Source organism: Neolamprologus brichardi, chromosome 7, assembly GCF_056152115.1.
Source record: "Neolamprologus brichardi isolate AB-2024 chromosome 7, ASM5615211v1, whole genome shotgun sequence".
NCBI classification, from domain to species: Eukaryota; Metazoa; Chordata; class Actinopteri; order Cichliformes; family Cichlidae; genus Neolamprologus; species Neolamprologus brichardi.
This window is the reverse complement of record NC_142110.1, coordinates 16,431,350-16,455,982: the sequence shown is the minus strand read 5'-3', so window position 1 is coordinate 16,455,982 and position 24,633 is coordinate 16,431,350. Positions and strand designations below refer to the sequence as shown.

General features: G+C 40.3%; 2 protein-coding genes across 4 annotated transcripts in view; one reads left to right on the top strand and one right to left on the bottom strand.

Moving 5' to 3' along the window:
• Positions 1 to 199: 199 nt before the first annotated feature.
• LOC102793110 (1-phosphatidylinositol 4,5-bisphosphate phosphodiesterase zeta-1-like) lies at positions 200 to 21,364 on the top strand. Of its 3 annotated transcripts, XM_087843220.1 has the most exons (13): positions 200 to 532; positions 2,286 to 2,398; positions 2,548 to 2,740; positions 4,568 to 4,769; positions 7,355 to 7,499; positions 7,760 to 7,912; positions 9,589 to 9,777; positions 9,986 to 10,142; positions 11,178 to 11,294; positions 14,707 to 14,879; positions 17,483 to 17,609; positions 19,881 to 20,030; positions 20,234 to 21,364. In XM_087843220.1, exons 3-13 carry the CDS (start codon positions 2,554 to 2,556, stop codon positions 20,314 to 20,316), a joined length of 1,683 nt encoding a protein of 560 aa, XP_087699346.1. In that variant the 5' UTR covers positions 200 to 532; positions 2,286 to 2,398; positions 2,548 to 2,553; the 3' UTR covers positions 20,317 to 21,364. The 3 variants fall into 3 exon arrangements, with proteins under 3 accessions (XP_087699346.1, XP_006782669.1, XP_006782672.1); XM_006782606.3 differs by lacking the exon at positions 2,286 to 2,398 and having other exon boundaries at positions 204 to 532; XM_006782609.3 differs by lacking the exon at positions 2,286 to 2,398 and having other exon boundaries at positions 207 to 532; positions 9,598 to 9,777; positions 20,234 to 21,362.
• Positions 20,484 to 24,633, bottom strand: part of pik3c2g (phosphatidylinositol-4-phosphate 3-kinase catalytic subunit type 2 gamma) — a 16,379-nt gene continuing 12,229 nt past the window's right edge. The window contains exons 28-33 of the mRNA XM_006782610.3: positions 24,452 to 24,570; positions 24,238 to 24,334; positions 24,081 to 24,144; positions 23,867 to 23,946; positions 22,765 to 22,890; positions 20,484 to 21,988 (exon numbers count right to left, since the gene is read on the bottom strand). Of these exons, the coding sequence (XP_006782673.2) occupies positions 21,836 to 21,988; positions 22,765 to 22,890; positions 23,867 to 23,946; positions 24,081 to 24,144; positions 24,238 to 24,334; positions 24,452 to 24,570 (639 nt within the window). The 3' untranslated portion in view covers positions 20,484 to 21,835. The remainder of the gene's footprint in view (positions 21,989 to 22,764; positions 22,891 to 23,866; positions 23,947 to 24,080; positions 24,145 to 24,237; positions 24,335 to 24,451; positions 24,571 to 24,633) is intronic.

The window sequence follows — 24,633 nt, the reverse complement described above, 5'->3', positions numbered from 1 at the left end:
ACAGGAAGAAACCTCCAGCAGGATCAGGCTAAGGGAGGGTCGGTCATTCAGTGCAAAGGATTATTAAAATTATTACAATTTCAGTGGTCACCAGGACATACACACTGCTTGTGAAGACTCAGCAGTTGGATAATTCATTGACTACCCATAAAGACTATTTTAAAATGCTATGTCCACAGGAAACTATAGCTGGCCCTACATTACCCTTTTCTCTGATGCAAAATTCTCTCATATTCAGGTGCCAAGTGTCTTTCTTATATTGTTTATGGTACCAGCAAGTCCGCCCTCGATGCCTGGCAATGTGAGAGCTAGGAAGACATAAGGCGTATAATCCTCCTGTTGTAAGCTGTGTGTATTTATGTGTTTTTTCCACACTTGACCTCATAACGACAACGTCTTGTCACTATGGCAACAACTTTGTGTACTACCCCAGAAACCCGCTGAAAACCGAGATTATTTATTAATTTATTTTTACCCCGATATTGTTCCAAATACCTATACTACAGAGACTCCAAGAGCTTCCATATCCGAGGTAGGCTTTTATTTATGACATTGAGTTTTCAGGAAACAGTTGTCTGAAACATTTCAGCCTCAAATCGATACAGCATCTAAGCTAACTTATTCTCCCCCAGCTCTTTTCTAAATAGCGCAGCTAGTCTGTGTGAGAATAGACTAGCTGCACTATATATCTATATATCTATATCTATATCTATATCTATATCTTATGTAAGACTGCCAAGTTTTCCTGGACAGTTATTAATCAAAGGGATCTGTTGATAAAGTTAACGTAACTGCATGAAACGTTAATGACGGAGAGAGCAGTACTGTGCCGTCGTGCTGCTCTCATTGTGGTGACAGATGCAGTGGGGTACCAAGCCCACTGCAGGGCTGAGGCGTATGTCTGAAATGTGAAGGGCTGCAGAAGAGAGAGAGATGAAAGCCGTGGAGGGAAAGAGACACACAAAGTCAGAGAAAGTCACAGACACTTTTGTCTCACTGACTGAAGGGAATGACAGGGAGAGGAGAGGGACCAAAATGAGAAAGTTATACAGAGATGTACCCTTAGTATTTGATGGAAGAGATACAGACAGGAGATGGGGGCAATGGGGGGGAGGCATGGAGGATGAGAGGATGGGAGAACTTTGTCTAGAGCAAACACCGTGGCTTCTCTTTTATTGTCTCTCATGCTGAGTTTGGAAAAAAAAGTAGTGTTTTAACAGTGAGCTGAGGTAAATGCTGAGATGCATCTCAGGCTCGACATTTCTACTCACTACTTCCTGTGTATTTTTGGAGAGCAAGCGGTGCATTGTGTCTCTGAAACGGGAAGGTAAAATATCTAAAAGGTGACATGAAAAATATTCTAAGCTGTTAAGTCTTAAGCTGTTATGGGCCTAAATCTCGCACTTTCTTCCTTCAGCACTATCATTATGGAAATTAAGTGTTGCAGAAAGTCATGAGCATTCCTACATTTCATGCGTACTATTTGATTTGCAATTGTTTCAATTCCAAAGAAATGATTAGTCTCTAATTTTTATGGTAGTTCCATTTTAATGGAGAGAGACAAAATATCAACCAAAACATCACATAAAAGTTATGAATTGATTTGCATGTCACTGAGTTAAAAAAGTATTTGATACCCCAAGCAATACATCACTTAGTACTTGGTGGAGAAATCACTGTTGGTAAGTACAGGAGTAAGTTGTTTCTTGTAGGTGGTTGCCAGGTTTACACACACCTCAAGAGGTATTTTGGCCCACTAGTCTTTGCAGAAGCTAGACTACTCCATGAACTGCTGGAAAACCCATCAATGAGTCATATTCAGTGTTCTGGCTGAGGGAAGTAGGTTCTCATCTAACATTTTACAGTACTCCCATCCATTGGCCCCTCAGTGCGGTGAAGTTGTCATGAACCGAAAAACAGCCCCAAAGCATAATATTTCCACCACCATGCTGTGGAGATGGTGTTCTTTGAGTCATTCGCAGCATTTCAGTTCCTTTTGGTGTCATCTGACCACAGCACTTTCTCCCAAGCATTCTCTGAATCATTTAGATGTTCACTGGCAAAGTTAAGACCAGGACCCTGAAAGACCCTTCTTGAGCAGTAGAACATTTGCCGGCAGTGCAAGATTTCAAACCATTACAGTGTAGTGTCTTCTTGTTGACTGTGGTCCCAATTGCTTTCAAATCATTAACACACTCCTCTTTGGTAATTTTGGGTTGATCCACCACCTTACACCACATTCTCATCATGTTGATGATCTTGTAGCTCATTCCAGCCTTTTGCAGGTCTAAAATCCTGTCCCTGACATCCCTTGACAGCCCTCTCGTCTTACCCATCCTGGTGAAGAGGTTCGAACAGAAGAAACTGATTGTGTGGACAAGCTTTAGACACATAACGAGTTAAGATCAGAATGATCTGTAATCGGCTGATTAATTATAATCTGTGTTTTACATGGGCAAACAGCCAATCTGTAGGAGCTGGAATTGAGAATAAATAGAGCAATAAGAGTAACAATAAGAGATTGCAAGGCTGTATAATTGTGCACAGGGATAGATGAAGAAAAGCAAGCCCCCCTCCAGGAGAGCTGAAATCCATCAACTCTACCAAGTCTACGCTGCAGGACTGGAAACTTTGAGTGTCTGTGCACTGCTGACGTTCCTCCACAAGGAGCAGAAGGAACTCACAGCAAATGAAGAAAAAGCAGAGAGTTTGATCGATAGATTTGAGATCAACGAGACAGGTGAGTAAAGGGAGAAATGTGGACAATGTCTTTTGGCTTGCTCATTATCATGGGAAAAAATACTCTATTCTTTGGTGTTGTCACGTAAGGATGCTAATTTAGTTGTAAGAGAATTTAAAGGCTGTGATGCCTGGCTGGCAAAATGAAAGAAGGAAAGAAAAACAAATGGAAGAGTAAGGCACATCAGCCTTAGGCTAATGGACCTGGCTAATGGATGTTGTCCAGTGTATTGTGGGCTAATTCACACCAACACAAACAGCAAAACAGAGAAGATAAAAGACTTACAACTAGGCTGTGCCATTAATACACAGAAGCCAGGGCTGTCCAAATTAATTAAATTTTAATTTCAGTTAGACCTTTGTCTTTCACTAATTATCAGAACAAGAGCTCTCGAAACACATACTTTTAGTTTACTAACGTTGAGTTGAGTTCAGTTTTTTAAAAGGATTTTGGTGTTACTCTTTCTGAATTATTATTAAGTTCGAGTAAATCAAGTTTCCAGACCTCCATTGTAATTGTACAAGCACAACAAAACTGCAAACATGCCAACTGTGGTGTGAAACATTAAAAACAGTAAATAGGTTTTAAAAGTCTTTCGACTTTATTTCAAAGATATATTTCTGCTCTTTTTTAACGTGTAATAAACCCACTGTTTTGCCCAAGCTTGAGAGTAATTGAATTAAATAAGCTTGTCCAATGATGTTCATACAGATTTGCGTCATAATTAAGGAACCCTAACAGAAGACCTCACTTTCTGCCATTCTTTGCATAAACAAATGTGCTCATGTTTTTCTTTTTCTGCACTTGCATGAAAACTGTATCACACATTTCTCTCAACAAACTCAGTTATTCGTAGAGGAATTGCAATTTTTAAAAAAAACCTATTAACCCTTAAGAGCCCAGACCTATTTCTACTTTCATGAAAATTACGGGGGTCTTATATCAAATGAATCATATATAACCAAGTCTCTAAGTGTAAAGAGGCAGTGACACCAGTGTCACTGTGGGTCCTTAAGGGTTAAATCATAGCATAGTTGGTGATTTTATTCAAAATAAATCAGAAAATCATCCAAACTGCTGAATGTAAAAGCAGGTACAGTTGGTATGAATCATCAACAGTGTAGCCAGTAAAATCAACCGTTTTCACAGCAGACAGTTTGTCAGAGCAGGGAGAGCTCTGATGGTGGTGAAAGATATTTTATTAATGAAGTTAGACATGGCACTGAATCAGCTTACACAATACCAGGAACCCACAGTTAGTTCACCCAAATGAAATGCAGTCTTTTTTTTTTCTTTTTTAATTTAATGTCAGATTTCTTTCCTTTAAATTCATCGTTTGAGCTGACTGTTCAGCTGAATGAGTTTTATTCCCACCTCAGACTAAAGATAATTACAGTACACTTGTGACATCACAATTCATTACCAGCAGAAACTTCACAGAGGCTACATCATGGCTCTGGAGACGCTCCACTGGTCAGTCCTCTGCTGTAATCTAATTTCAAATTTCTAAACAGCTATTTGATGGACTGTCACGAAATTTCACCCAGCTACTTGTGGCTGTAGGAGGATGACTTATAATGACTTTAGTGATTCCCTAACTTTATTATCTAGCATGATCATCAAAGAGGTTTATGGCCAAATATCTATAACACACCAGCCGTAACTCTACCAGAGATGTTATAAGAAGGACTATTGTTTTACTATTAAAGTCACATGGTATAGATAGAAATTAAATGCAGTTATCTGGCTTGATTGTCGATGCTGTTCTTCTTCTCTTTTTAATCCTTAAAGATGAAATTTAAGTCTTCTCAATTCCTCCTCTTCCAGCCAGAGAAAACAGCTCAATGACCTTTGAAGGGTTCCTCAGGTACATGGAGTCCAAAGAGTGCTGTGTGTTCAACCAGGCCCACACATCAGTGTACCAGGACATGAACCAGCCTCTTACCAGCTATTTCATCTCCACATCACACAACACCTACCTGACCGGAGATCAGCTAGTAGGGCAAAGCAGCCTGGATGCCTATGTTAGGTAGGGAAGCAATGTTTACATACAGTGTTCCTCTTCACTTAGCAGTATTTTAAAAAGCCTCGCCCAATGCCAGAGGGAGTACTGTGAATATGTTTTAAGGCACTGAAGTTAAATTGAGAATGCTTTGAATAGATTATATCATAAATAGGTTTTAGTGGATAAGTCGAGTATGCTATACCAAGCACAGCAAATGGGAACCCCCCTTCCCCCCCCCCCCCACACACACACACACACACTCAAATATAATCAATATTTGGTGTATCCAACCTTTGCTTTTAAGTTTCAGTGCCCTCTGTCTCTAGACTGACTCTATGAAATGGAGATCAGGGTTCTGTGGGAGATATATCAACAGTTCTTAGACTCTTTGTTCTTCTTGCCTCTGAAGATAGTTTTTTGTGATTCCTGGTGTATTTGCTGCCTGTATATAAAAGATGGATGTAGTCAATATGACCTTACCCATCGGTTTCTTAATTCTGACTCATCTTTTTGGCCTTCTCCATGTTCTTTTTGTATATTTATTTTTTTTGGAGCCAAAAGTGAGCTACTTTAAATGAGAAGAATAGAGTTCTAAGTTATCAGCTAAGGCTTCCAAGCTTGATTAGCAAACTGTATTCATAAACTGCACGGCTTCATTGCACAGACACACATTCTTTGACAGGTTGTACCACATACTAAGCACTGCAGATTTTCCTTCCCACTGTCAACAAGTACTTGCTCATAGGAGGTCTTCTGATTGTCTGGTGTTTTTTCTCATTTATTTTAGGGTTTTAACCTTACAATATAAAGTACCTTGTGGTGCCTGTTGTTGCATTGCACAGAATCGACTAGTTGTTATATATGTGCCTTTTCAAACATTTGTTGCCAACAGGGAAGTTGCAGAGTGCCCTCTTGTAGACAAATAATCTAACGTCATAACCCAAAACATAGTTGAAGGGTGCTTTTTACTTCTAAAATTTTTACTTTTCGGTGCTACAAATGCCTTTAGTGACAAGAAATAGCAAACGTCATATAATAAATAATCTATAGATCGTAACATTTTTGCACAACCCATTTATATGTAAAATTATGCCAATACTGGTGAAAGTCTACTAGCAAATTAGCAAATTTAACCAGTAAAATATTATGACAAATAAAAACAATCTTTTTTAAAAAAGCAAAATAGCAGAACACAAAACACAACATTAGTCTCCCTCTCCTGGCCTACATGTTTGTCATTTGGATACTCTTTTGCGCTCTGGTTTCATTGACCCAGTCCTGTGCTGAGGCAGACAGTGAAATTGCTGTGGTGCCTTTATGGGACAATGGAGGTGATTACAAAAGAGGCTGATGGAAGCAGAAGTGCTGTATTTATGGTTCCAGTGAAAGTGCTGAGTTCCCTGGCTGACTGGTAGAGCGAACCCTTCAACCCAGCGGCCCGAGAGCTCTGGTTTACTTAGATAATGATGCAATGATCTTGAGAGGAAAGCAAACTGGCAGGAACAGTAAGCTGCTTTAAAGAAATCCCACTAGCTCACAGGTGGGAGAGGGATGAAAATAACATGATGTATACTAGTTACGAGGAATGCATCAAAAATATGCACCCTGGTACTTGTTAAAATGAAGATTGCGTAACTGTGGCTGTGTATGTATCACATTAACTCTCACTTCAAAAACTGTGATATGAGATAATTGTGTTAGGTAAATTGTAAAAAAAAATAATGTTGAGAACTGCACACTTTGGTCCCCCTTTTCCAGAAAAAGGTGACACTAGTTTTATTTCAAAGCATCAAAGCTAAAAAGACGAGTAAGCCTTCTTTGGAACTTAGCATTACAATAGAAGCTGAAGAAAAGAGTTAGCTTGGCTCTCTCAGAAGTTCAAAAATGCTTCTGAAAGCACTTGTAAAGATTCGTTTAAAAACGTGTATTTTCACCCAAAACCACTAATGTACAATCGGTCAGTAGTTGTAGTCAGCTAGCAATCTGTCAGTGACTGAGACTTTTTTTATAAGTGCGTGAATGGCCTTTGATCGACTTTTTGCACTGCTGACTTCAACCTGCCAGAAAACCCGTATTTATGCAATCTTGTTTGTGTCTCTGTTTAAAGTTTTAGCTGGGCATGTTGTAACTGACTCAGAGCACTATAGTGCAGGTTACCTGATACCGAATGTGAGCACAGGTACTTGTGAAGGCATGATGACATCACACCTGGAAAGACTATTTTACTGTCTGCTGTAACTCAACCAAAGAAAGCAAAAGACTGACAGTGTGATGCTATGAACTTTGCCTGCAATAACAGAGCCTCATTTAACACTTATGTGACATTTTATTACTACAAAGAAAAGCACTTGAAAGCTGACACAGACTGCAGCTGCTGTGCATGCGCCGGGCTCCATTTAAAACACAAATAACTTCTAGACAAGCATTGATTGAAAATGTCTGGAGAAAAAGGTGGATATAACTGTGTGTCAGTGTTGCATGAAAAAAATATTATAAGCAAAGTGATTATTTGCCCCAACCTCTTTGTGAAAGTTTTTTTTCCTCCATCGTCAGAAAGCAATCTTGCATAAGATACCGTCTGTACGCGTGTGTGCTTCTGTCTGGAACAGTGCTCTGAGGAAAGGCTGTCGCTGCCTGGAGATTGACTGCTGGGATGGGCCAGACATGGAGCCCGTAGTTTACCATGGCCACACCCTCACCAGCAAGATACTTTTTAAGGATGTCATCACCACTGTGGGGCAGCACGCCTTTGAGGTAACAGCATGTAGTTTGTTACATGATTACTGCTTCTGGCGTAGCAGCCAGCTCACTCACTCTTGCCTCTGCGGGCACCAAGAGACCCTACCGAGCAGCATTTGCTCTCATTAATAACCTCTCTTGCCTTCAAACTGCCTTTGATTTAGCATTTCAGGCCATTCTCTGTGATGTACGACCATACAGAGAGAACAGTCAAGTTGCTGGTAATAGGGTCTAAACGTTCTTTTTTTTTTTCTGGTTTGGATTTTTATTGACAGGTGTCTGCTTATCCAGTGATTCTGTCTTTGGAAAACCATTGCTCCCGGGAGCAGCAGGAGGTCATGGCCGAGTATCTTATCTCTATCCTGGGGGAAAACCTGCTGATAGCTCCCTTGGATCACCCAACTGCGGGAGACCTCCCAAGTCCAAATGTAAGACTCAGAAGATGTGAGAATTAGGCTGTGTGAGTAGCAAAAAAAAGAAAGAAAGGAGATGAATCTGTGTTTAACAGTAGAACAGCTGTTACAAGCAGAAGAATGATGGTGTTTGCACCTGTAAATCCTCATTGTATGCCATAGCAAAACAAAACAAGAACAAAGTGAGACCTTTTCATCGTCACAAAGGGCCTCATTAGTCTCCTTTCCTAGGCTTCCCAGGCTCCCTGTCCTCCGCAAGCATGCGGGGTAAATGGACATCTGCATTTGCATGCCTCTTTAATCTCAGAGAGTCACAAATCTAATGTAACGTAGTAGACCCTGATAAGTGTCCATCACTTTGAGACTGTTGAGGCACTCGAGCCGACTTCTCCTTTGAAAGCATCTGTCACAGCTCATTATGAAGTGACCAGTATGAAAGACAATGAGACTGCAGTATACTGACTATGACGAGGAGGATAAAGGCTTTGTGGATGAATGTGTGCGGTCTCATGAGAATCTCTTTGGTACTTCTGATTTCTGCTGCAAAAATGAGCTGTGCTCTATCCTTGGAGCACATATTCTCCATATCATTTTTATCTTTATGACTTTGGAAGTAGCAGGCTTACATAGGAGCCTCAGCTCTAACGGTTTCATCTTGACTATTAACCCCTGCAGCTGGGACACTCAGTCAGTTTTCATGTTTTAAAATTATGCAGCTTCACACATGCTCAAGTTACTATCTAATTATAAAAGTGGAACCAATCTGTGGTTTTCAGGATTCCCTCATTACTCCTACTAGTTACATCAAAGGGTTTTAAAGCTGTTTACACAACTTTTCTAAGCTGTGGAAAAGATGGAAAAGCCAGTTGTCTTGGCTCAATTTTCAATTATCCAGAGTTATTGTGGGATTAGAAATAAGCTACAGTTAATTAACATGTTATTACGCCACTTTATTCTATTTTTACTGTCAGCGTGAGGCGAAACCCCCCTCAAGAACCAATTATTCTTTCCTAAAGTGCATCAACATAAGCAAAGCCTCAATTTTAGCTCTGCAGACTATATAATTTTGTGTACAAGTGATGGAAATTTCAAGAAGTGAAGGGGCCAAGTGAAATTATGAAGCTTGTAATTTTTAGACCATATGGTCTCTTACAGGTTGTTAATGCTGGCATATCTGTAATTAGTTTGAATAATTTGCCTGTGCATACAGCATGCATTGACACTCACTTAATGTGGAGCTTCCTCCAGACCATGTTTCTTCTTCTTTTTTTCTTTTTTTGGCTTTTAGCATATTGCTGCTCATTGGAAAAGAGAGCCCTTTAAACTACTAACAGATATGGAGTCCGGACGGTGAAATGCAGGAGCAGATGTTCGATTCGGTGATTTGATACACCTGCTGCTTCTCTTGCTTTTCTTCTTATCTGCTCTAACTGTGTGTATGTACTGTATGCCCCGCTGTGGATGTGACTCTTTGAAGAACAGCGTCTTTGTGGCAGACCATAGCGGTGGGAGTGGGGTGGTTGGTGCAACAACAACAACAACAAAAAAAAAAACCCGAAAAAAATTTGGTGTTTGTGCCCAAAGTTTGAAGATGCAGAAACAGTTTGGCTGATGCAAATATGTGGCGTGTTTTAAAAGTGCTGTGTGGATGTTAGTTCGCATTCATTCATGTGTGACTTGATCCTGTGGAGGATTGCCAGGACCTGAAGTATAAGATCCTCATCAAGAATAAAAAGCTCAAGCATCAGATTAAGACAGAGGATGCTGCAGAGGGAGAGGAGAGTGCAAATGAGGGTGAGGAGGAGGAGGAGGAGGAGGAAGAGGATCATCAAACAAAGGCAAAGTTCTGGTCTCCCAGAAAGGCAGGGTCAAAGAAGAAAGTAAGTCAGGGTGTTTTTGTTTTTATTTTATTTTTTCCAGTCAGCTTAAAAAAGAAAAAAGAAATCATCTACAAAAAATAATGTTTGAAATGTAAAGGTAAAGGCATTTTGCATGAGGGCAAAAAGGCATAGCTTTCAACCTGGAACTGTTACTGGAATTTCAATGGTGTTTTTTGTTTGTCTCTTCTGTCCTTAATGCATTGAGTAGAAGAAGAAGGTGGTGGTAGCTGAGGCTTTGTCTGACCTTGTTATATACACAAGGTCTGTCAAGTTTATCAGTTTTAGTCACTCCAGGGACAATCAAAACTGTTATGAGAACACATCTATGGAAGAGAAGAAGGCTTGCAAGCTACTCAAAGCTTCAGGTAGAGTCATTTATTGATTTGAAATCATTAAACACGAGAAGTAGGATTTATAGATTAAAGTAATAAAGGATGTGTATTTGTAATTGGAAATGTTACAAAATATTATTCGGGTGATCCCAGCAGATTTCTCTTGATTTATCATCCCACTTTTGCAAAGTGCTAAGTGTGCATAATTACATTTCTCATCCAGGAGTCTTCGGATGGAAAATGCAATTACAGTATACCGGCTATAAATTCCCAGAACAGCAAAGGCATATTGAACATGACATATACATTAGAAGGAAGTAATTTTTAAGGAATAAAGCATGAGAAAAAAACCCCAGAAATGTGACTCGTACTTTCATTGCTGGGGAAGTGAAAAGAGCCCTCAGAGGTTCAAATCAGCGGATAATCACTTAAAGTGTCAGCACGCCGCTAAGCTGCAGCATACTGGAGAAACAAAGTGATAGAGAGAAATGAAATCTGTTTCCTGCTGAGGAGGAATGACACTTTTCCACACATACAGCTACATTATGAGCTGGTTGACTCGGGTGTCAGCAACCATGAGCAGTCTCGGCAAATCTAGCTCAAAAGCGTGGTGGTTTCGACAATCTCTGCAGGAAAATCAAACAGCTACTGTGTTAAAGATAATGTATAGACTGAAGCTGTGTGCCATGCTTTTCAGTCCTCAGAAGGAGGATAATTATACATGGATCAAAATGTAATTTCTTGAGACATTATCTTCCCTTTTTTTTTTTTACATTAAACAGTATAGCGATTCACTTTCCGCAATGTTTTACAATCACAATTCTTTATATTTGAATAAAAACAACACATTAAGGTTGACAAAACCAAAAGCTTGAGCTGTAGTGTAATGAATTTTAATCATTCCAATGAGAAGTAGTGGGATATGTCTATAATCTGCTCAGGACAAATCAAATCCCTACAGATAATGTGTCATGTGGTTCCATTAAACAAATCAACAGCTGTCAAGTCGGCATTCTGATTAATGTGACCATTGTCATTGATGCATTGTTTGTCCCGTCTCTCTTTCAGGTTCGGATTTTGTTGAACACAACCAGAAGTTCCTCAGTAGGATTTATCCTACGGGCTTGAGGATGTCTTCCTCAAACTATAAACCTGTGGAATTTTGGAATGCCGGTTCTCAGCTCGGTGAGTTGGAAGACTCACATGGAATACTCAGATACTCGCTCATTATGTACACAAAATATATTTTAGTCAGACAGCTCCCATTTGATATGGCTGATTTATTACAGCAGAAAAACAGAGTCAGAGTTTGACGTCTGAACTCACAAATGCGTTACAGTAGAGATACTGGGCAGTGATGAGATAACATCCCCTGGAGCCTATAGGTGGATGCTACAGGCCAGAGGGGGCAGATGGGAGATCTTGCATAGTTTTTTTTTTCATCTTAAATAGGGGGAACTGGTTTGTTATGTGGAATTACTAAAGTGACTGTATATACTCTACACATGCACATTCCTATTTGTTTAGAGATTCTGAGATTCATTTAGTTTAGAAAAAAATTCCAAGTGCATGCAGTGTTATCTATTATGCAGTTAAGAAGGCTGCCAGAATTATGGAAATATTTAGAAAGCAGTTAATTAATTAGACCAATCCAATTACAGAAATGAATAGGGCATAAATAATAGGGGTTCCCAAACAGTTTAATTTCAGAATAATTAAAGACACTAAGGCTACGTTCACACTGCAAGCGAAAGCGCATCAAATCCGACTTTTATGACCCTATGCGACCCATATCTGATCATGGTATGACAGTGTGAACGGAACAAATCCGATATTTTCAAATCCGACCTGGGTCACTTTCGTATGTGGTACTGAATCTGATACATATCTGATGTTTTAGAAAGCGACTGCTGTTTGAATGGTCATGTCACATTCTTGGTCTTGAATGGTCATGTCCCTGACACAAGACAGACGCCAATTATCAGCGCCGGAGAAGCACCCGATAAGACATCGCGAACGCTTCCTGGCCATCCCGTGTAGATGTTAGTGAAACTGTTGGGAAGACAACGTTGGACAAACGTGAACATTTTATTTGTACTGTATAATCTGCAGATTCTGACAGACATTTCCAACTAAAGCACTCTAAAACAGCAATAAGGATGATTATTAGGCCATATGTCAATAACAAAATAACTTTATAACTTAAAGCAAAATTGGGAAACGTCAAGTCTGAAACAAGTCTTTATATTAAGGGCCATCAGTCAAACAATACTGTGTGGTCTGGGTCTAAACAGAGCGCGTTGCGTGTGACGTCTTCCTTTGCGCATGCGGGCCGCTTTGAGGGTTCACACTAGAGCGCGTTTGCTGTCACATTTTATTTGTAGTGTGAACAAGCAGACAAAAAAAATTGGATTTGATCCAAAAATCGGAATTGAGCATTAAGACCTGCAGTGTGAATTCAGCAACAAGGTATTTATTGATATCTTAATGGGCAATAAAAAAAGATCACATATATTAAGAGGAGTTTATGATTCTTAATGAAATAACCACTGCTTTGCTCTCACTTATGTTTCTTTGAGCGAAACCCTAAAAGTATCAATTTTGATGTGTAAAACTATTTTTTCCCCCCAATGTGTCAACAGGAAAGAAAATACCTTTGACACAAACAAACAAACTGCTTTTTTACTTCGGTCCACTATGAACTCTTGAGATGAAGAAAACTGCAGCCCAGAAGACTGACTGTCAAACTTTAAAGGGAACAACCTGGCCCAGTGTCCTGTCGATTACCTGTGAAAAGAACATTTCATTCCAATCTACAGCCTGACTGCCTCATCTGTGTTTTCCCCCAGAGCAAGTCCTCACCCGGCCGTTATCACATCTTTTTCAAATCGATTTGCACCCCACTAAATGCCCCCTTTCTTTAAATTACAGCTAGCTTTCGATCAGAGCTCTTTTTTTTCCCTCCATATGACATACCTGTCCTCCCCGAGATTCATCCTTGAGGTAATCTCCGTAAACAGGTTCTTGGCAAAGGACGATATTTGCAACACTCTGGTTTTCGTTTGCAGTCTTTTTGCAGTCGAAACAGCATTGACCAATCGCATTAGAGAAAGCTTTGGTTCCCAGCAGGTTGTGAGGAGTGCAAAATGGGGATTGCATTTGTCAAATTGCAATTTTGACGCCAACGGTTTTTGTCTGGTGACGAGTTCTTTAAAATGTAAATGCATTTGTAAGCAATGACAACACATGTTTCGGGAACTTTGGCCCGGATATTAGAGAACTATGTCCAAATGCCCCGAGACATTGTCCCCAGAGCTAAGTTGTTGGATTGCAAGTCATGCATTTCCAGATTTTGTTATGGTTGTTTTCCATTAGTTTCTTAGGCATTCGTAGAGTTGTTTTTGCCACTGCCTTCTGCATTCCTTTGTCTCTGTCATCATTAGTGTCTTGTTGCTTGGTGGTTTTTTTGGGGGGTTTTTTTGGCATTCTTTCTGTTTCATATTTGTTTTTTCTAATGACCTTGTTTTGGTTTTAATTCCTGTTCGTTGGTTATTACCTTCCCTATCCTCAAACACAGGGATTCACCTGAGTTTGATTGTGTCCATCCGTGTCTTGTTCCAACATGGGTCTCATTCCTAATACGCCCTCTGTGTAAATATAGGCTTGTCTTTCCCTTTGTACTTGTTCCTTCTTCCTGATCTCTGTCCCCACTGCGTGCCTGTTTGAAATTTCGTCACCTTTTGGACCCGGTTTTATCAGCTCTTTCGATAAAGCTCGCTCTTCGCATTTCCTTTGAGCATGTGCATCTGCATTCAGGCCTTAAGCTCTGGTTAAAAATGTAACAGATTGCCTATGAGGTTAAAGTCACAAGCCTTATCTGTCTGACACTGTCTTTGCCAGTGTTCCTGTCACTCTGTCTTAACACATACTCTTCATACATCTTCATCAGTCAGCCAGTCAGTCACTGACTCTGACATGTAGCCTCGCTGATCGCTGAGCCGTGCAGATGGTGATCAAAGCTGCAGGAGTCTGCGGAACAAAGCAGTAGCCTAGAAGGATCAATTGCTGTTAGATGAGCAGAACATCCACAGGGCTTCGGCAACACACGGGGAGAGCACAGAAAGAGAAGCTGAAGGCTGCAGAGCAACATGGGGGTTCAACCGAATTGTTTCTTTGCATTATTTATATACGTTATTCAACCCTCATCAATGATTTCTGTCCAGCCAGAGAGAGACATAATCTGGCACTCTATTCTGATGCCTGAAATCTGTAGTCACTGATGATGTGTGCAGTGCACATGCCAAAACATAACTGTGCACAGCAGAACAGCCCACTGCGCATTCAGTCATTGCACAGTTGGTAATTGTGAATGGCTCCCTGATGCAATGAAAGCCATTGTTGCAGAAACATTTCAAGTCATTGTATAATTTAACTCTCTCCTGCAGAATGAAAATGAGCTTTAGAAAACAGAAGGTTTGCAGGGATCATCTCAAGCTGGTTGTTTTATCTAACAAGCTTTAGGCATTTGCAATTTTTGCTCAAATGTGTTGTGTCTCCTTGTTTCATTGTTCAGAGACTGTCCTGTGGTGTTTTGCAGTGGCACTCAATTTCCAGTCTCCGGGCTTGCCTATGGACCTTAATGATGGACTTTTCCAGGACAACGGGAGTTGTGGCTATGTCCTGAAGCCGGCAGTTCTCATGTCCACCCAGATGCACTTTGATCCCAGCAGCAGCCACCACAAGCGTAAATCAACATACCTGCTGCTCAAGGTACACCTATGGAGCACTAGACCCTGAATAATCCACTCATGGTGCATTTATGGATTAAGGTGTAACGTTACCGGACTGTCTGTGGGTATGTGTGACTCACGTGCATGTATAAGTGTGGATATCCCTCACAATGTAGGGCACTGTGAAGCAGAGCTCATCTTATTCCTTGCACTTCTTGCCTGCAGTTAAATACTTTCCTGCCGGATGCTCTGAACCAACAATGATGTAAAACTCCCCAAGAGTGTCTGTTTAATTAGATTATCTCCTTTAGAAAATTAGGAAAAGACAGACAGGAGTGATCTAATGCAATTAGACCTGGGGTCCAATTAATAAATCATCTCTCCTTCATTATTTTAAGCAACTTGGGGGACAGTAATAGCAGCACTTGTAATGTACAAAGCCACACAGCAAAAGTGAAAGAAGCTGCCGAAAAAGCACAGTCACATATCTTTTTCTGAGCTCATAAGGAGAACTGTCACGATTTGATCTTATGAGAAGAGATTTGAGAGATATTGAGGTTTTGTATCCCACAGTGTGGGATCACATGAAGTAAAGGCAGAGGAGGGAACATCATTATGCTGATATCAGTTTCATGATCGATCATAAGGCGTATAAAAATAAAAACATTCTTTAAAGCATATATCAACTAAACTAAAAGCGCAAACAACAATGAAACAATCTAGTCACATAGGCTTGAGATGTCCATTCATCCCTATTAAACCTTTGTAGCACTGAACAAAAAGCCCCCTTTATCTGCAGAAACACTAGACTAGCACTAGTATACAATACCATCCGTCCATCCTCTTCCGCTTATCCAATTCAGAGTCACAAAGGGACTGAAGCTTATCTCGGCTGCCCTAGGGCAAGAGGTAGGGCCTACACCCCGGACTGCTTGCCAGTCTGTTGAAGGGCCAACATAGAGCGACAAACAATCATTCACACTCACATTCACACTTATGTGCAATTTAAAATCACCAATTAACCTAACACTACTAACTGTATGTGTTTAGAGTTTGGGACTGAACTTACGCAGAGGCGGGAAGAACATGCAAACTGCAAACTCAACATACAAAAGCCCATCCAGATGCCGGATTCAGACCCAGGACATTGTTGCTGTGAGGCAACAGTGCTAGCTACCATGCCACCGTGCTGCCAAGAAGTATTTTATACTAGTATACTTATTGGCAAATTCTTTCAATACCTGATTTTAAATGTACAAAATGCCTGACAACCATATGCCTGCAACTATTGAAGTTTTGTTCAGCTTCAGCTGTGCAAAGAATTTTTTTAGCGAAAGGAGTCACCACAGTAAACATTACCTACTATAACCCTAAAGTGGCATGTTAGCGCTAGCATTTGACACATGCTAAAGTTAGCATGTAGAATGTATCAGTACACTTTCACACCATAACCAGCATGGCTTTATATGCACAGTGTTGCTTTTCTTTCTTTTCTTTTTAATTTGTTGCTAAAACAACCACCACGGATATTATGGATTGGCGTGAATATTAGACCCACTTAGAAGTGATCGGTATTCAAAGGTGATTGGAATTCAGATCCAACTTTTAGGAAGGATTTAATATTTGACACCTTGCATCATATTTTCGAGTATAATTTTCTGCATCCGGGGACTCCATGGTATGGAGGAAGTTTTCAGCCTTGGCTGAGTTATGCAGTATTTAACTTATTATTATTTTATGTTTCTGAATAGAATATCTGGTAAACTCCTGTCACATCGCTTTTGTAAATCTTTGAAAATCTGTGTAAATCTTACATCTGACAAAGAAAATACTTCTTGGTCAGACAGTGTTTTACAAGGACATGCTCAAGTTAAACAAATGCATGTCAGACATTGTCTTCTAATAGAATATGCACAACAACACACATCACGATGCATAAATATGAATGTTGCGTGCTGTGTTTTAGTGTGCCCAGGGCCCCGCCTTTATTTATTCACATCATCGCTCTGTATTATTCGATAACTTCGGGGAAAATCCCGCAATCTCAACACAGCCCTCAACTCAGTGAATCAGACTCATGAGTAGCAGACGGTGTTGTAACTTAGGTAGGAGTGTTTGGGTTTTCAATCTTCAATCTCAGCATTAAATTATTCATCTGTTCAGGAAAACAATATTTCCCCTTGAGCTTTCGCAAGAGTTTTTAGCATAAAACTGTCAAGTACGTTCAAAAGGTTTATTTAATGATGACTCCAACCTGCTAGCTATGAACTCACAAGTAGGGACCATTGTGACTGTGAAGTATCAGAAACTTTGTGGTTTTTTAGCGTGACTACAGAAGAGGAAAGGGACTGTAATTCTAGGCTGGACACTGTAAGGCTACATCAGTGCCAAGCAGGGCATGTCGTGATAAGTACATGCAGGTTTGTCTTTGATCAGGGCCAGTGAGGGAAACTCAGTGTGAGACGACTGCAGATAAGCCTGCCTTTCTCCAGACTAGTGTAATTGCAAACCCTCCCTCCTCTTCTCTTCTCTACTCTTTTCTTCTTACTAATTCTTGATTCTTACTGATTCTTACTGTTTCTGAGGTTCTCACTAATTATTTATTTAAATTTAATGCATACCTCTGTGTGTGTTTGTCCACAGGTGATCAGTGGGTCCAACCTACCCCTACCCAGGAGTGGAAAAGCTCTGGACCCCTTTGTGAGAGTGGAGATTCATGGGATTGCATCAGACTCCTGCAGAAAAAATACACATACTGTCAAAAACAATTGTAGGTGGCACAACACAAACTGCGCATATCACAACGTACCAAGACACAGCAATCAGTTCTCCATTATGTTAGATCTAGCTTCACTTTGATCAGTTCAAGTTGCGTTTTGTCAGAATTAACTCTAGATCATTGACAGTCAGCTCAAAGTGGTGTATTTTAAATTTTCAAGAAAGTAGGAAGGACAGATTTCATGTGTGTATTTGTACATGGGAGTGAGATGAGACAAGGAGGGAGAGAAGGAGGAAACAGAGTACCAGACGTAGCACTAGAGTGAATACATCTGGTACTCTGTTATGATGTGCATATGAACATTAATCATATAGTCATTTAATAAAACAGGTAAGGTGAATACAAATGTCATTTTGGATTGAGAAACTTGATCAAATTTTTTAAAAAAAATTCAGCAAACCCTTTAATATCCAGTCAATACAGATCATGTGTTGTCATCTGTGAGTCTGTTGATTGCTGGTCAGTTATCCCAACAGCTTTTAAATTCACTGTTAGATCAAGTGTTTGTGTTTTTTGTGGTCGCTCACCTTAGTGAGCTACAGAGCACTGCAGTGAAAATGGTTGAAAGTCCAGTCAACATTTTTCTGCAACATTAGCTTGCTAACTGCAACAGAAACTTGAAATGTTGCTTGACATCTGACGTTGAGGTCTTTGCAGGCGACAGCCACTTTATGTTTAGCTTGCACACATTGCAGGTAAAGTTAAAATGATGGCAGGATTGTCAGGAATGGAAGGCTCTTTTGGAGGGACTACTGCTTGGTAAACCATCTAAAAGGCAGTTTCTCCCTGCTTCACAGTGAGGCATAGTTGGGCAGAATTGATAAATAGTATTAAATATTATAGAAACATGCTCAGAAAATGGAACATGTGCAAAATTGGAAATATACTATTTATACGGCAAGAAGAGTGTACATTTCTCATGAACTTAAAAGTCAGTATTTGGTATAAACTCCTGAATTTTTTAGCACAGCCTGAACTCTCTTGAGCAGCATTTCTTGTCATTTCTCTAAGTAGTCTTCAAGAATAGTTCTAAAGGCTTCTTGAGGGACATTCAAAGCTCTTCTTTGGATGCTGGCTGCCTTTTATTCTGTTCTGTCGAGATGATCCCATACTCATACTCTAGAGAGGTCATTGCGTGTTCTGCTACTCAGGTACGCTTTTATTGTATTGGCAGCATGTTTGGGATTGTTGAAATGCTAAAAAATAAGGCCATTTTCAATCAGATTCTTTCCAGATGATCAAAATTTCAAAATCTTTGAGAACTATTGCTCAAGACCACTTTAACAAAAAGACAAGAAAGTATGGCTCTTTGGAACAAAATGTAAAGAAATAGGGGGTGGCTCGACAATATTGCGCAGTACTGTATTTGTTAATTTACCACTTGGTTGATCAGCAGCTTGGCAGAGTGGTAAGAGCGGTTTGTACCTGCAAAAATACTGGCACAGTAGCATTGTTATTCTTATTGTGACATCTGCATTTGTTTCAAAGCAGCAAGTGAAAGTGATTACCTCAGGTTGAACAATAAGCTGAATTAACGGTAACTTTAGTTCTTGCACAGGTTGTCAGCGTGTATTAGCGTCAGAGCACTCGAGATGAGCTCAGGCGGTGTGTAATTTCAAAAGCCGGTGACAACTTTAATACCACCTCCTGAAACAAGTATTTGAACGCGTAGCTACACTTTTGACAATAATTTCATGATAAAGTAAAAGTCAAGTTTGTAATATTTCGAGCTCGCCTGAAGACAGCTGGAACAAGCTAAGAACCCAACAGTGTCATATTATCACCCCGTAAAACAGAACTTGTTTACTTGTTATTTATCTGTCACTGTACATTAGAATTCATTTATAGTTGTGTTTCTGGCCTCCAGGTGAATATAAATCACATACTCTGCCTTTGAAATCTGCTTTTGGGCTCCACTAACTTATGACAAAAATATATTTACAGGCTCCAAAATGCTTTGCTATGTTCATTAGCTAACCACTTTTCTTTGTCTGTCCTAAGTTTTAGCAGACTTCAGTGGATATGTAGAGCCGTTTTATTCAAATGATGTAAGACTGGTTAAAGTCAAAGCCCAAAACCATAAATTATATACCCAAAACAATGATCTTTCTAGGCAGGTGATAAATTTCTCTGTGTTCATCATTACAGTTGACGTCTTTCACATAGAGGTAGTCGTGTGATCCAGTATTTGATCCAAAAATATTAATTAGCACCTCAAAGAAACATTAACTGACTCTAATGAAGTTGTTAATTCTGTTCTAGCTCTGAGTCCTCGCTGGGATACTGACATGTCCTTCACGATTCGCTTGCCTGAACTGTGTCTCGTTCGCTTCTGTGTCAGAGATCAGACCGGCATTCTCAGCAGTGAGTTTGTAGGCCAGTACACCCTGCCCTTCAAGAGTCTGAAGAAAGGTGAGCCAGCAAGTGCTGGAAGGTGGAGGGGTGTAGGGCAGTCAGATGAAGGGCTAAATTACATCAGGTGACAATGTGGGGCATCATTGTATTTCCCCTAAACTCCCAGTGTCAGCATTACTGAAGGTTTATCTGTGCTTCGGTTGAGTTTTTATGGAAATGATCCTGTATGACCATACGTACTGTTCTTTTCAAACCTCCAGGCTACAGGTGGGTGCCTCTCCAATCCAAAGACGGCTTCAGCCTGGATCCAGCCTCCCTATTCGTCTATATCTCGCATTCCTAAAAAACACGTCTCCGTATCAGACTCTCTCACATGGCGACACAGGCACACACGCACACCTTGCCAGCAGATAGAGAAGCGTGGCTGATGCGGGAGCAGCAGCAGCAGCAACAATGAAAATATATAAATAAATCAAAAAGAACCATTTCCTCAGATATAAATACCACTTTTATTGTCAGAAAATAGAAGTGCATTTATTTTTCCCCACTGCCTGCAACTGAGTGCTGCAGAAGAAAAGACCAGAAGGCTCCAGTGAGCCTGAAAACACACATAATAATTCTCTCCTTGCATCTCTAAAGTAATAGAGACATTCCTAGAGTAATGATTTTAGAGGAGTAGATTGATCTCTTTTCTTTTTTATGGGGTAAACTTGATTGCACATGCTGTATAAGGGTCTTGCACATCCACAACATTTTTTGTGGGGGAAGGAGGTATTTATCGTTAATGATTAGAAAAACAACAATATATCAGGCCTGAAACGGATGTGTAGCGCCAGGATAAACTAATACTCCACGAGCACAGCTTTTAAAGAGTGCCATCTTACAGTCCTACTTCCCTGTGAGAGACCCTTCAGGGAATAATATAAATAAGATTCACAGAGGTATACATAATTTAACCAGATCCAGTTCAGGGAAGTCTATTTCTATCCTCTTTCGCCACTAAATCACTATGAATGAGGCAGAGGAAAGTATGGGTCAGCAGGCCTGTCAAGAGAAAGGACGGATTTAAGATAACACGAAGACCTGGTTGTGCCTTGAAAGTGTGCGCGTCTTATTTTTCTTTCTTTTTTTGTCATCATGTGATTGTCTGCCTTCGTGTGCCGGTGCACACACGTGCTAAATCGGTGTACAAATGCTCCTGATGGATAAGGCAAAAGGCTGGTGAGGGGGCGAGTGTTAACTCAGCCCCACGGGCCAAAAAGGCAGAGTTGTCATCCTGCTCACACGCTCTCCCTCACCCCCTCACGCGTCCAGTCCCACTGGTCAAGGACAGCGCAGTTGACGCAGCCTGAGGGGACAAACACACTCAGGTAACAAACCGGCGGCGCTGCATCACCTCCTCTTTAATCTGTCGCGTCCACAGCCTCGGCGACGTACACGTTTACAAGGTCTGCTTTTTGCTCTCGGTAAAAACAAAGTCAAGTGCAAACGAAAGTGCCACAGTGATTAAAAAATAAGTTTTCTTCATCCATCACCAAAGTAACATTAGAAAAACTAGTGAACAAAAGGCCTTCATTTGATAAAAATTTAGAAATAATAAATCCTGTGTCACACAGTAAACAGTCCGCTGTGTTCTTTCAGTCTGTTTTGTAACTTTATCCACACACTCCCATCTGGCAGTGTTTTTAAGTCTGGAATGAGATTAAGTTGCATCTGATAAATAGGTATAACTGGCATGCAGTTTTGTATACAGTGCATTCTTCCTCTTCTCAGGCATCTCCCTCTCAAATCCATGAATGTGGTCCCTCACTCGATGTGGTTGCACCCCCTGCTGGCAGTACGCCTGCAGTGCAGCTCTGAGGTCAGATAGCAGAATTTCCGAGAGGGAACCAGAGCTCCTGATTGAGCAACTTTTCGTCCAGTCTAATGTTAGTTGCAGCCACAAAAGCCTTCTTGCTCTTTACTACCACTTCCAGGACTATCCCATTCAGCTGTGTGACCGAAGTGTACTCCACCTGTGAGTAGGAAGGAGACACTTTAGTTACCTAGCTTAAGATGTGGTTTTATAATTCTACAAAACTTTTTAATGCATGAGATTCTAAATAAGAGGTTATAAGAGGCTATAAATTTGTGGGAATATGATGGTTAGTGGGTCAAAGATCATGTTGTAAATCAGACTGCAGCAGCACAGAAGGAACTCTCATTGTAATGAAATATATAGTCTGAGTGAGAACAATTTATCTGAAGAAGTATTCGAAACACAAAGCAAAAGAAAAACAAACTTTTTTTCATCACAATTAACTGTACATGTGACAGCTAATGCATGATGACAAAATCCAGCTCAAGGGTTCAAGGATGCATCATCATATTAGGTGAAATTTGTGATTGTGGCTGTACTGCACAATTTCTTTTTTGTTGTTTTTTTAAACTAAGCACTTCAGTTTAGAAGTTAAATTGAAAACAAATTACCCATGTGAAAGGCACGCAGACTAAGAGTATTAAGTACTATTAGCTGATTTTCCACTTGACGCTACTCAGTCGATCACATTTTTGGATTGCCTCAGATAGCTTGGAACCAGCCATGTAGATATTAAAAAAGCACCTGGTGCCACGTACTACTACCTAATGGAAAACCCAAAAACTTAGTGGAGCTGAGCCAAGCCAAGCCACTATGTACTAGTGGAAAAAGATTATAAATGTACAAGCTACCCTGTAATACAGCTAAGTACCAAAAGATGTCTTGACTGTCTTGACTCTAATCATGGATAGAGAGGAGGAATGATGGCACTACCAGTTCATTGAAGATGGGGTTGACATTATTGCGGACAATCTTCGTCTTCCTCTTGGAGCGCTGCCGAGGGTCTGGCCTCAGGTATGTGACAACATAGGCATCAGGGTTAGAACCGTTTGGGTGCTTCTGTTGAGGAGAGGCGAATGGACAGGAAGTCAGAGGAGAATGAGCATGTGCCACAAGTACACTCAGTCACATAATAGCAACTAATGCATTTTTGCAAACTGCTGAAGATTAAACTGAGCATCAGAATGGGGATGAAAGGTGATTTAAGGGACTTTGAATGTGGGGTGGTTCTTGGTGACTGATGGTAAATGACCTGGTTCTTATAAAGCACTTTTCTACTCTACCTCAAAACTCAAAAAACTTGCCTCATTCATACAAGCACTTTGTTTTATGGCTATCTAGCATTTACACTAGTTGTTTTCCGATGAATGGAGCGGAAGGTTGGTGATTCGATCCACCATCCATCCAATTAGTAGATGACCGATTCTATCTCCCGAGCCACAGACAATCACTCAAACCAGACAGGAGTGTTTCAGAAAGTGCTGATCTGCTTTTTCACCATGTCCTTTTCTATGGTTTATAGGGGAGGTTCCAAAAAGACAAAGAATCTAGTAAGCAGCAGTTCTTAGGACACAAATACCTGGTTAATATAAGAGGAGAATAACCTCTGGTAGTTCATGATGGTTTAATGGACATGATCGAAGTAAGGATCCTACTTAAATGATCTCAAACATTTTTCTTGAACGTGACAATGAGTTCACTGTACTCAAATGGCCATCACATGCGCCAGATCTCAGTGCAGTCGAGCACTTTTGGGATGAGAGATTCACAACATGAAAGTGAATCTGTGTGACACTATCATTTCAACAGGACCAATATGTCTGAGGATTATTTCCAGCACCTTGTTGAATCTATGTCATGAAGAATTAAGGAATTCCGAAGGCAAGACGGTCCAACCTCATACTAGTATGACTAAGTTAATGAGGTGAACCTGATGTAGTATCCAGTGAGTATATATCTGATATAGAACCCTAACTATACGTGCTTTATTCTTGCTAAATGCTGCAGGACAGTAATAAGAATAAATGAAACTCACAATGTTCTTCAGGTGTTTTATCATTACAGAGAGCTTGTAGTTGGCATAAGTAATGTAAAGCTGGACCTGAGGCTGCTCTTCTGCAACAGATAATCACACAAGTGCAATTAGATCACAGCAAAGGAATTTCTTATAAATAAACTAATTTCACACTTTTCTCAATATACCACGCAATCAACGCTCACATTCACATATTTTTTTCCATTGTTCTTACCTGCACATTTTGGACCTCGGTTATGTCCTGGACCATCCAGAAACAAGCTGCAGACAAATTCATTCTGCGGGTGGCAAATTGAGACACTTTTCAAGTTCAGCTCTAATGGGGAAAACAGCTAATCACAAAGGACTACTAAACCAGGGAATAAACTCACTCCTTTGCAAGGTCCTTCAAAAAGCTCTTTTAGGTATTTATTCAGCAGAGACATCTTCCTGCCTGGGGTGAATGACATCTGGTACCAGCTCGGAAACCTTGGAAGCAAAGGAGTGGAAGCGAAGTCATGCATCTGTATGTAATTACTATGAGAACGAGCTGTGCGACAAAATATAATACGTGTGAGCAGGATTTCTGTTAATTTATTCACTCACTGTGGTAGTGTTGATTCAATAAAGTGTTTCTGCAGCTCCCTATGGATCAGCTCAAACTGTCCAAATGTTTTCTCACTGGTCAGAAACCCATCGTCAATGGTTATCCTTAGGTCATAGAGCTGCAAATCAAACACAACCAATTATTACATTATATAGAGACTACAGGAACTGAGTTAACGCTT

Coding starts and splice junctions, on each gene's coding strand:
- LOC102793110 (XM_087843220.1), top strand. CDS start 2,554: ATGAAGAAAAGCAAGCCCCCCTCCAGGAGAGCTGAAATCCATCAACTC. Junction 4,770..7,354: donor AGCCTGGATGCCTATGTTAG/GTAGGGAAGCAA, acceptor TGTCTGGAACAG/TGCTCTGAGGAAAGGCTGTC. Junction 7,500..7,759: donor TGGGGCAGCACGCCTTTGAG/GTAACAGCATGT, acceptor TTTTATTGACAG/GTGTCTGCTTATCCAGTGAT.